The 11,166-nt window shown below is 46.4% G+C and overlaps 5 protein-coding genes across 5 annotated transcripts; 2 read left to right on the forward strand and 3 right to left on the reverse strand.

Moving 5' to 3' along the window:
* Positions 1-125: 125 nt before the first annotated feature.
* On the forward strand, positions 126-1,200 carry N7529_011348 (sterol desaturase family protein; the record flags this gene model as incomplete). The annotated part of the gene is made up of 2 exons (XM_057246874.1): positions 126-337; positions 414-1,200. 2 exons carry the CDS (start codon positions 126-128, stop codon positions 1,198-1,200), a joined length of 999 nt encoding a protein of 332 aa, XP_057092223.1.
* Positions 1,201-1,261: 61 nt separating this feature from the next.
* N7529_011349 (Zn(II)2Cys6 transcription factor) lies at positions 1,262-3,329 on the reverse strand (the record flags this gene model as incomplete). Its single annotated transcript, XM_057246875.1, has 6 exons — positions 1,262-1,566; positions 1,624-1,869; positions 1,898-1,910; positions 1,986-3,102; positions 3,153-3,222; positions 3,260-3,329. The coding sequence occupies 6 exons, from the start codon at positions 3,327-3,329 to the stop codon at positions 1,262-1,264; spliced, it is 1,821 nt and encodes a 606-aa protein (XP_057092224.1).
* A 1,031-nt stretch (positions 3,330-4,360) lies between these two features.
* Positions 4,361-4,663, forward strand: N7529_011350 (uncharacterized protein; the record flags this gene model as incomplete). Its single annotated transcript, XM_057246876.1, has 1 exon — positions 4,361-4,663. The coding sequence occupies one exon, from the start codon at positions 4,361-4,363 to the stop codon at positions 4,661-4,663; it is 303 nt and encodes a 100-aa protein (XP_057092225.1).
* A 425-nt stretch (positions 4,664-5,088) lies between these two features.
* Positions 5,089-6,925, reverse strand: N7529_011351 (uncharacterized protein; the record flags this gene model as incomplete). The annotated part of the gene is made up of 5 exons (XM_057246877.1): positions 5,089-5,669; positions 5,735-6,041; positions 6,095-6,343; positions 6,391-6,648; positions 6,722-6,925. The coding sequence occupies 5 exons, from the start codon at positions 6,923-6,925 to the stop codon at positions 5,089-5,091; spliced, it is 1,599 nt and encodes a 532-aa protein (XP_057092226.1).
* A 3,428-nt stretch (positions 6,926-10,353) lies between these two features.
* N7529_011352 (uncharacterized protein) lies at positions 10,354-11,166 on the reverse strand (the record flags this gene model as incomplete). Its single annotated transcript, XM_057246878.1, has 3 exons — positions 10,354-10,645; positions 10,717-10,942; positions 11,007-11,166. 3 exons carry the CDS (start codon positions 11,164-11,166, stop codon positions 10,354-10,356), a joined length of 678 nt encoding a protein of 225 aa, XP_057092227.1.

Consider the following 11,166-nt stretch of genomic DNA (forward strand, 5'->3'; position numbering starts at 1 on the left):
TCACCGTGTAGGTATATACCACTTGTAGGTATTCCCCTTGTCGAGTATAAGAGAAGTTAAGTGGACTGAATCCGATTGAATCTTACAAGGCCATATATAACTCATGCAAACATTAGTGTTCCACCATGGATGTTTTCCTAGATGTTCTCGATACCGTGGTCCTCGATCGGTGCTACGCCTTTCTTTCGCCAGACCCAACCGCCGTTTATCAGAATGAGACCATAACTGCTATTCACTTGAATCGACATGTCAACGTTTATTACCCTTTGCAACCCTCTAAATGGGCAGAAGCTAGCCTCTGGAAGAGAGATGATCTAAGCAGACAAGCATTGTCATTGTATTTGATTACATGGTTAGTGTTGGAAACTATACACAGAGAAGTCCAAGATCTGATGAAGCTTTCAATGAGATAGGCTCTTTGCTATGATAATGTACCTTCTCGGCAGTCTCGTATTATATCATACACTATTCGACAAAAGACTGATGCGCCACCCGCGATTCCTTGCACATCAAATCAAGCTCGAAATCAACCAAGGCATCTCTGCAATTCCTGTCATAACCCTCCTCACAATTCCATTCTTCCTAGCAGAGATCAGGGGATGGTCGAAACTATACGATTTCACCAGCGAGTCGCCCTTCTTTGGATACACCTTGCTGCAATATCCGCTTTTTATCTGCTTCACAGATAGTGCGATCTACTGGATACATCGTGGTTTGCATCATCCGCTTGTATACAGCTGGCTTCACAAACCACACCATAAATGGGCTGTACCGACGCCTTTTGCTAGTTATGCATTTCACCCACTGGATGGATGGTCGCAGAGTCTTCCATACCATATTTTCCCGATGATATTTCCGTTGCAGAAAAGCGCTTATCTGGGGCTTTTTGTCTTTGTTACTATATGGACCGTTCTGATTCGTGAGTTTCCCTGTCCAGTCTTGTTGATTCTGGAGAACATAACGAAGAAAGAGAACAAATGCTTACATCTGACTTTTGCAGATGACGCTGAGTACTTGCCCGGGTCGATAATCATTAACGGAGCCTCTTGTCACACGATGCACCATCTTTATTTCAACTACAATTATGGCCAATTTACAACTGCGTGGGATCGTCTCGGAGGAACTTATCGCAAACCGAAAGGTGATGCCTTCATGGAAGGCCAAGAAAGAGATGAGAAAGCTGCAAAGAAACTTAACTGAGACAGAGATCTTGAGATGTTCTGTATCTAATGTACTCTTTGGTATATAATTAATCCTAGTTCTATGGCGCACTTTGGTAGCACCATTGAATAAAGTCGTTCAAGTTCCCCAAGTCATCGGTAGCAGTGTTGTCCATATACTGGAGTCTAGCGCCGGACTTCCCAGTCGCATCCAATGTAGCATTCAATAACCACCAAAGCTCCTGGGCATGTTTCGGATACCCCAGATTGAGAAATTGATCTTTATCCAGGAGACCGATCACAGAATCCCAGATGCGCTTCCAATTACCAGACGCATTGCGAATTTTGTCCAGAGAAAGGTATTTCAAGACTCCTGCTCTTGTTTGGAATGCCAGGGAGTTGATGGCTATGGTATTCCTGTTTAGCAAATCAACGGCATAGGGTGGTTTGATAATTCACATACCATATATAAGAATCAAGAGATGCTCCACCGATACTGATGGACCCCAGGGTATTGGGCCTGCAGTCAGAGGGGTGTCAAGTAGTTGCGCAACTACATCTCCCAGTGGGGGGAGTGGAAACTCTGTCGAGTGCGAGACGGCAATTTTGCTGAAGGAAGAAGCACTCTCGGCTTCCCATAGCCCAGCACTCCAGGGGAAGTGACAGTCCATCTCGAAGACCGATATTGAAGGGTGGTTTTTGAAGCATACTGTGAGGAATCCATCTGCGAGGAATACCCAGCAAGCAATTCTGGAATAGGTTAGCAGGCAAGCTCGAAGTGAAATGCAAGGTTGAATAATGAAGAGGAATTCACCTTATGCACACTTCCTCTGCTACCAAATCTCTCCACGCATGATCGTCGCAACCTGTAGGGGCGGCTCCCCGTTTGAGCTGGAATATACCCAAAGACCGTATAGTAGATACCAAGCATGGATGACGGGCGATGCGAATGCGGCGTCTAGTCTGCATATTGTCTCGTCCGAACTGAAGCATTTCGATGATAAGAGCGCTCTGTATTAGCTGTATGGTTGATTGACTCTTCGGCGAAGTAAGCGTTGACACATCCGCGATGTGTCGGAATATGTATTCTTCTGCGACATCAAAGAGCGCAGATGGAAGACCCCTCCCATCTAGTGGAATGGTATATGTTGCACCAGACAAGAAGATTGCAAGTAAAAGAGGATTGGAGATATTTCCAGGGTCGAAGGTTGGGAAGTGCACCACCGGTAAATGCCAGTGGAGGGATTGGAAGAACGCAGATATAGAAGCAGAGATGTGAGAGACATCCAAGAGATCAGAAAGCTCCGTAAAATCCAGGTGACTTAGTGTTCCCGTGCTTCCGAGACTCATCGATTTCGAAGTTTCGACTAACTCTGTCATTATTTCGGATAATTGACTGGAAAGCTTCGAAGGAAAGAGCGCATCAGGCGTAAACTGGGCCAGCAGGTAGTCATCTGTGAACGGGGGTAGGGTAGTGGGTAATTGAAAAGGAAAGTTTGGAAGTTGAAAGTCACCAAAACCCGACATAGGATCGGTTGGAATGAGAGCATCTTCGATATGGGAATGGAGGGTTTCGAGATTTCTTCGAACAGAGCATTTTGCAGTTTCTCCAATTGCCAGCCTATCCTTTTGAACAGAGGGATTGGCAAAATGGCGGAGGAAAGAAAACGGCCCACTACCTGTCAAGACAGCTCTGGATGTGTTCACAGAAGGCGGGAGTGAGATTGCAGAGCTGCTTGGCTCAGAAGGAGTGCCCTGCACAGTAGAAATACATTCACGACCAAGAGATTGACAGCGAGAGCATGGTATACTTCTATCGCATGATGCCTTGGCAAAGAAACACAGATCACAGGATTGCCTTTTTCTGCCTGGTTTAGCTGCTGGAGGCAGGGGCTGATTATTCTTCTTTGCACAGGTTTTGCTATGCCTCCTGGTGACCTCTCTTTGAAGACTTTAGCTGTTGTTCAGGCTTATCAGGTGTGATTGACATACGATTTTTGGAATGACTTGTTGCAGAAAGGGCAACTGGAGGTAAGCTGCCTTGTATCTGGAAGGTTGTCAGCTGAATTCTAGAAATTGAGAATGATGATATCACTTACGAGTTGCTTCATGACGAAGGAGATGGGGCTTCCTTTGATAGGATTTGGCGCATTGTGTACATTGAAACATTATGAAACAAAGAGAAGAAGCAAATTGAAGCTGAGTCGTCTCAAATTCCAGTGCGTGGCCGGAGTCTCACCGGTGCGTGACCGGATGACAAATCAAATCAAACCACCTGGGCACTGGGCAACGGCCATTTGAACTACACTAGAGTACTCAGATTTGAATCTTAGAGAGAAGGCAATATTTGAAAGAGAAAAGAAAGCAAAATTGTAATATTGAGAGATCAATAAACAAACATAAATCAGACTCCTGCCATCAGCATGGGATGGTGACTTTCTTTGAAAAGCCTCAGCGGCTTTGGGAACAGTTCTTTCAGTATACTCATGTGCCTTTCCAAGGCCTTGACTTTGAAGTGAATCAACTTTCCTGGAAAAATACAACAGAAGAAAGAAGGACTTCCCTCTCAAAGTGGAAAATAAGTCAAAATCACTTTTGTTCTGTGGGTTTCATTGAGGAAACAGATATGGCCAGCCAAGCATTATGGCAATGAACAGCGTTTACGTCTCTGAGTGGAGTTTATCTTAGCGATTTATTTTTTCATCGCATAGAAAGTACCATCTCATTTCGCGTTAGGTAGGCAAACTGCTATAGCAAAGGGATTGGGATGATCCATACTCATTCTTAAACATAGGGTGTCATAACCAGATAGATCACTCAATGAGACTACTATATAAATTTGAATGTATAGTCTTGACCGCGATGTCCCCTTCATTTTCATCGTCTACCGTTGTCTCCACATATTCCAGCCTGGGTCACAGACGGAGTGTGTGGTTCTCAGCTAAGCCTTCATCAAGGAGGCACGGACTAATTCAACAGTCACTTCCATAGAAGTTGTACCCATAGTACCGGATCTCAAGGATAAACAGGTTCTCGAGGTAACATTGCAGGACCTGCGAGTTTCATGACTGTAATTCCTCTTGCTAGGCTGAATACCACAGTACAAAAGTACTGTTTTGTGACCTTTCGTTTTTGCTTCTTCTTCATGAAAGCAAGTGTCTTTTACAATATTGTTCTTGGAAAGCTCCGTAGGGTCCACGATGAGCATGTCGGTGCTAAGGAGCCGGGGAAAGAAGGGGTTGCCACTTCTGCAACCGATCACCAGTTGCATTGTCTGTAGCCGAGGAATCCCCAGTCGCTGCATATCTGAGACATTTTTTGTACGAGATGGCTACGCAAGCAGTGCAGACGGCGGCTATGGCGAGTACTTCAACTGGATTATGGTCACCCCTGACCATAATACGGCAGACACGTACTACCGCATCCTCCAACAGGTGAAATCCATCACTCAATCTGATGCCAACGGTACACCAGGCGCAAAAGTTGACATCACCTCCGGCTAAGAAGCTATTTGAGATGGACCTCCAATTGTTGGATGCCGGGTCGACCTTCACGTACCTTAGACTATTCCTCGAGTAATATAAGACCATAGTACCTATCATATGCAGCTCCCATCTTGGCAGGATTCAAGGAATGTAATCGTCATTGAAGCCGCAGTGGAGAAAATTAAGGTCGAATTGACAACTCTGATATTATAATGCAAATTTGAATCTGTATGTTCCTACCTCTTTATATCGTCAACAAACACTATATCGTCCCCGCTCTGATTGGATCGCAAATGTCTTTTACGAGATAGAGTAGATTATATTTATCCAGTCAATACATCGAGAAAGTCATGAGACATGAATTCTATTAATACATCTAGAATATCTATTGCAATGCAACCAAGCCGAAGCTAACGCAATCCGCAAACTCCACCAAATAGCGCCTACTCATTCTCGTGAACGCCAATAACAGTCGACTTGAACTTACGGGCAGAAATCTTGCGGTTGAACAGGATATCCGCCTCACGGTAAGAACGGTGCTTAAGTTCCGGCAGGAAGAAGTAAGCTGAGATCCAGCAAACGATAGCGGTACCGCCCCAAACATAACCGCACTTTCCAGCAAGATTCCATCCAGTGGTGTTCAGCATCTGGGAAGCAAGGTAGATCATGGGGATCTCAGCAACGTAGTAAGCGGCACGGCCGACACCCGTGCTGAGCGCGCGCAGACGCACAGACGACGTCTCGGAGATGATGGTGTATGAGATTGGGCCCATGGCGCCGGCGAAGACGAAGGAGATCAAGATTCCCAGCACAGCTTGGGCGTAGTTCGTGGCGGTGGTTTGGGTGATGGAGGCGCAGACGCCGAGGACCATTAGGAGGACGACGTTCAGGGCTGTGCCGTAGAGGTAGATCGTTCGGCGACAGAACCAGGCCGTTAGGAACCAGGAGCAGCCGTTTGCGACGAATTGAAGACAGGAGTTGATTAGATTGAGCTGGAAGGCCATGTTTGATTTGATTCCGGCTTCTAGAAGGGTGTTAGTTTTTGATGTTGGGATTGATTTGGTTGGGAGTGCTGGTGCTGCAACTTACGCTCGAAGAAGAATGTGGCCTGGTTGGCAATCAGGTTACCGGCGAAATTCTGCGATGCGTACATCAAGCAGGTGATGATTGTGCGGCGGAGATCAGTGCCTTTGAGAAGATCGAGGAGGGTCGGGGTTCCACCCATTTGGGCTTCAATCTGGACGGTACGCTCCATCATGGCGAGGGACTGCTGGGCCTTGTGCGGGTCTTTGTTGCCGAGGCGCTCAATGGAACGAAGGGCTTCTGCCTTGCGTCCGCGGCGGATGAGCCACCAGGGCGATTCGGGGGCGAGGAAGATCAGAATCAGGAGAGGGGTCTGGACAAGTCAGTTTGGGGTTTATTTGGCAAATGGGCTTCTCTCAAACTCACGGGGAAAAGCCATTGCAGAGCAAGAGGTACACGCCAAGCCCACTCATCCGATCTATTGTTGTAGGCATACGTAGCACCGGCGACGATGATTGATCCGATAGACCAACTCATCTGCAGAGTAGCTGTGCAGGCACCGCGAAGCGCGAGAGGGACAATCTCACTGGCGTAGGCAGGGGAGTTGGCAATGAAGAATCCCCATGGGACACCTTCCAAAGCTTGTCCGACGACCAAGAGAGTGAGGGAATTGGCCTGGATATATGTTAAATGAGTTCAATCCACATATGCGCGATACTCACGAAGAAGGAGATGAAAATAGTAGCATTCATCAGCATCAACGCAAAGATGGTGGTCCAGCGGTATCCCCAGCGATTGGTAACGGGACCGGCCATAAAAACACCACAGAAAGCGCCACATTGACCAGCTTGGAACAGAGCGCTCTGCCATTTGGTTGGAATCACATATTTTCCATCTCCAACCGGGACACCATAAGCCCTCTGGAATGCATCAAGGGCGACGAAGTTGCCGTTCAAGAACATGTCGAACGATTCCATGACCTAGTTAGTGTTAACCGTGTGCGCCCCACAACTTGCGCATGATCCAAGCTCCAAGCGCGCGAAGAAAACTCACGATAGTGAAACACATGATGAAAGCCCAAAAGCAAGCCCAAGGATGAGCCTTGGCTGAAGCCCAAACACCCTCCTCGTGCTCCTGGGTCTCACCGTCGAACGCATCATTCATCAAATCGCGATTGGCCAAGACCTCAGCGCCATGAACCTCATTGTGTTGGATCTCGATCGACCCGTGCCCTTCTTTCTCATTGAGGGACGACATTTTGGCAAAGCGATGTCGATTAAGAGAAAAGTAAAAAGCGCTCCCAGAGAGAAGGCGGGGGAGTTTATAACAGGGCCGGGGGGAGAGGAATTGATGTCTATTATCTTTTTTTTTTGTTACGCCTCACCTTTTCCGCATTTAGCTCACAATCCCCTTACTTATGCGCGTGATACGTGGATTAATTTAGACCCAATCTGGATTCATGATATTTTACCAAAGTAGCCAATCTGACTGGATTACTCCGCCGGGGTTTTGCCTTGCTGGTACCGAAAGTGAAAAGTAAGCGAAGGTAGCATTTTTCAAAGTATCCTATCAGACGACAAGATTTAAATTTTGAAAAGCTTGGACTGGATAAGGCTAGTGCCGAAGGCGTTGGGAGGCGCCTCTGCTTAAGACTAATTGCGGTCAAAATGGCTACATTGCAGGGGCTCTGCCGGATTCGGGGGAGGGAGCTTTGTCCTGTTGGCCGGGGAACTTTGACCGGGGAATCTTGACCGGGGAATCGCCCATGTTCGGTTGGAAGTTGCGGGGCCCCGGACAAAGCGAGTTGACTCCCATTGAAATGAGACAGATGGAAACATGGGTACCCGATATTCTCACCGTGTTTATTTAATCACTATGGAGTCAATTGGTCGAATTACCAAAATATACGGAGTACTCAGCTGTGGGATCCAAGGTACAGCTGACATCTAATTTAGGCTTGTCTGGTCTCGTCTTGGTCTGGTCTGATCTTGTCTGATCTTGTCTAAGCTTGTCTCTTGTCGCCGATTGTGGTTGGTGGAATTCCACGCGGGGGTCGGGTATGCCCGTTCTGGGACTAGATCACATCTACGCCGTATAAGGCCTCGTTCTTTGGGGTTACATTTGGTTTTTTTTAATACTTTACTGTATTTAGTGGCGAAAAGCGAAACGATAATGTAACAGAGCCGTTTCTTGTGCCACATGATAAAGTCATCCCGCTTAAATATTTAGTAGGAATATATGGTCCCATACGTGTTAAGTGAATTGAGGTGGATTTAAATCATCAATTAAACAAATTAAACAGCGTGGGGCCGAGGTTCGAGGGCCTGAGCGAGGAATTTTCAGATCCTGATCGTCGCTAACATTCTTGAATCTTTTTTTTGTGAGAAACCTCCATGTCATGCCGAAATAAAAAATATCGGGACGTGATACCTCTTTCTCTCTCCCACGTGGCTCTCATGACTATCTCAAAGGAGAATCCCGTCCGGCGTACTCCGTATTTTTCGGCTTTTCCGTGTCTCTCGGCATATTTACTTCAAAATCCTTTCCCGCATTTCTTCTTTAATCTCAATAGCCTAATAGCTCAAACATCATGACTTGTCTCCCACGTCTCCAGGTATAGCATGAAGTTCACATCAAGCGAAAGCCACTCAATCAAACACTCAAACACTGTAACATATACTTGGCCATCGATTGTCCTCAAGCTTTGCCAGAGCGCTCTTGACTTGTGACTCCCAAAGACCAAGCGTATGTTTAGTGAGCTTAAGACTCTTAGTCGGATCTATTATTTGTTTTCTATTTTTCTATTTTTTCCAGAACCAATTTAGTAACCTCGGTTAACATCGTCCCGTTTCTAGACTGCTGGGGAAGATGGGCGCATTAGGTAAACGATGGATCAGCGGGAATGAAGGCTTGCCCTCATCGAGATCCTCTGCAAATCCTTTCTTCTTTTGGTACTAAGGAATCTCTCAGTAACCGGAAATATCGAAATATTGTTGTTCCTTTTAAAAACAGCAGTTACTTACAGATACGGAGATCGATGAAAGGGTCACAGATTTGGAAATAGTGAACAAATTGACCCCTTCAGAGCAGGGAAGTGGTTAGGTCTTCGTAGATCAGGTAGGACACCTGCGACTTCTCGTCCAATGGATATCAAAACTTTGTCCGACATTTGTGTTATTTCTCTCTTCTCATTCAAGGTCGATGTATACATGTGATGACTCATGACGAACTGCAGCCCTCTCAGTAAGCAAGTGTTACCTCCAGGGCTGATTTGCCCCGCGTTCCTTTCTCGCCTCCACATTTGCGGATCGGACCGTTCCCATCATTCAATCAATTTATCTCATATTTATTCGTTTCATCTGACTTATGCATGTCACCAACCACATTAGCCGATTATTATGAAGTCATGGCAATCTCGCCTTCCGCGGATTCCGCTGCCATAGGATTGGCCATGACACCGAGCGCCGAGCATACGACATGATATACGAATCAACCATACTCCCTCGAAAACTAAAGGATCGAAGGGTAGCAGCACTGGAGAAAAATATTCGACATCTCAACGATAAGCGAAAAGGAATACAAATTTCGCTCTCCAATGCAAAGAAAGACCTGTTCAGACTATACGCGGAGAGAGACAGTCTTAAAAGAGAAAAAGAACGCATTCAAAAGGAAAAGGCTGCAGCGGAAGCATGGTGGCCCTACATCTGCTCATTTATGCCCAGTAAAGCAGCAGAATTCATGAGACAGAGAGAACAACGAGAACGTGCAAATATTAATTTGATTGGGAAACAACGTACGAAGGAAACACATATTGATCGTCAACTGACAGAGATCCGATCTCTTGAAGCAGATATGGATCTTATCTCCCGTGATGAAGATAAGATCAACGCAGAGATCCAACGGATAGAAAAGAACTGAATGCTTAAGGACATGAAACGAGGAATAGCGGAATGGACAAGGCAAAGGGAATAGGCGAGTTGGTCCGACCCATCATATTCGAAATTCACATAGCTTTGCGCATCATTAGGGAACTGGACAGATACAGATTAAATGGACAAGCCCACACTTTTTCGTTTATCTCTTTAACTCCAATACATACATATCCATAGATATCTAGTTACTTCTTGTTTCCAATTTCTGGTCGATATCTAGGTAATCGCCGCTTTGGCAAGGCGCGTTGTGGACCGAGTATAACCCTCCCTCTCTGTTTTCCCTTCCATCTCTTCATCTCATATTTAGTTTTGTGACCCGCAACCCGCAAGCCTTGCTGAATATTGATTTCCTTTTCACGAACACAGGTAGTGACCGCTATTTCTGATACACCCCGAGGGCAATCCGGAATTTCATGTTATCGCGCCAAACAAAAAAAAGGCAGTAGGGATCAAAAGAGATTGAATGGCGGATGCAACTTGAAACTTGAACTGTGCCGCTTAACATGAAACCAGTAAAAGGCATATTAATGACATTCAAATCAAGTTTCAGGCAGACCAGCAGGTACCCCAATTCCTCGTTACTCCAATATCTCAGTATATCATCATTTCGATAGATCACACAGCGATCCAGCTCTTTAATTTGCCCATGGCTCGGAGCCGAAGGATCAGGGTATTGAACTATCCCGTATCTCCAATGTACACCGCGCTGATCCTCGGGTCTGTCTCGGTTCTCCGAACTCAGCACCGTCGACTTTAGTCCTTGATCACGATCCCAGTGATCTGTTTTCCCTCCACACTCATGGAGTTCTCACGCATCAACGGCTGGGACTCCACATCGTCGGTGTACAATCCCTGGATATCATCAGCCGAGATAGAGGGTCTGTCCTGCTGTGTGGATGGCATATCCTCGCTATGGCAAACAGGAGCATACGAGGACCGGTCACAAGATGGGCAAAGAACGTATGTGGTACCTCGGCGGGCCGCTAGCCGTCCCTTGATGCACTGATGGTAGAATCCTTGAGCGAAAGAGCGGAAATATAACAGACTAGACGGGTTAGTAACTTCGGGGGATTTGTGTTACGTTCCTGTGGCAAATGCACACATCAATTCGCTTACCAGATGAGGATGCATGAGAGGTTTGAGTAGATCTGTGGAATACCACGGGCCAGCTTATAGTTGTAGTAGGTTGACCAATTTGATATTTCACGGGAAGCAAGAATCACAACGCCCGCAACATATATTCCAAGCAAAAGCAATGTAAGGAAGGCATCGATGGCAATTTCGAGGGGCGCGTAGGATTGGCTTGTGGATCGGTGATATCTGTAAAGCATGAATACAGGCGCTATGCCGGAGATCGTGATCTTCAACTAATTAGCCAAGTCGATTTTATCGGTGGAGCGAAAGACATGCCGCGATAAGTTGGACCCAGGACTCAGGGCTTCCGTGGGTTGTGAATATAGCAGCCAGGGCGCATGGCCACGAAATCATAGAGAGCAAGGTCTGGGCCTTGCGGGCTCTAGAGAGCGGGTGCTTGTTGGCGTTGGAGGAACACCTTTTTTGACACAT

This window comes from Penicillium soppii, assembly GCF_028829465.1.
Source record: "Penicillium soppii strain IBT 18220 chromosome Unknown utg000010l, whole genome shotgun sequence".
In the NCBI taxonomy this organism is placed as follows: Eukaryota; Fungi; Ascomycota; class Eurotiomycetes; order Eurotiales; family Aspergillaceae; genus Penicillium; species Penicillium soppii.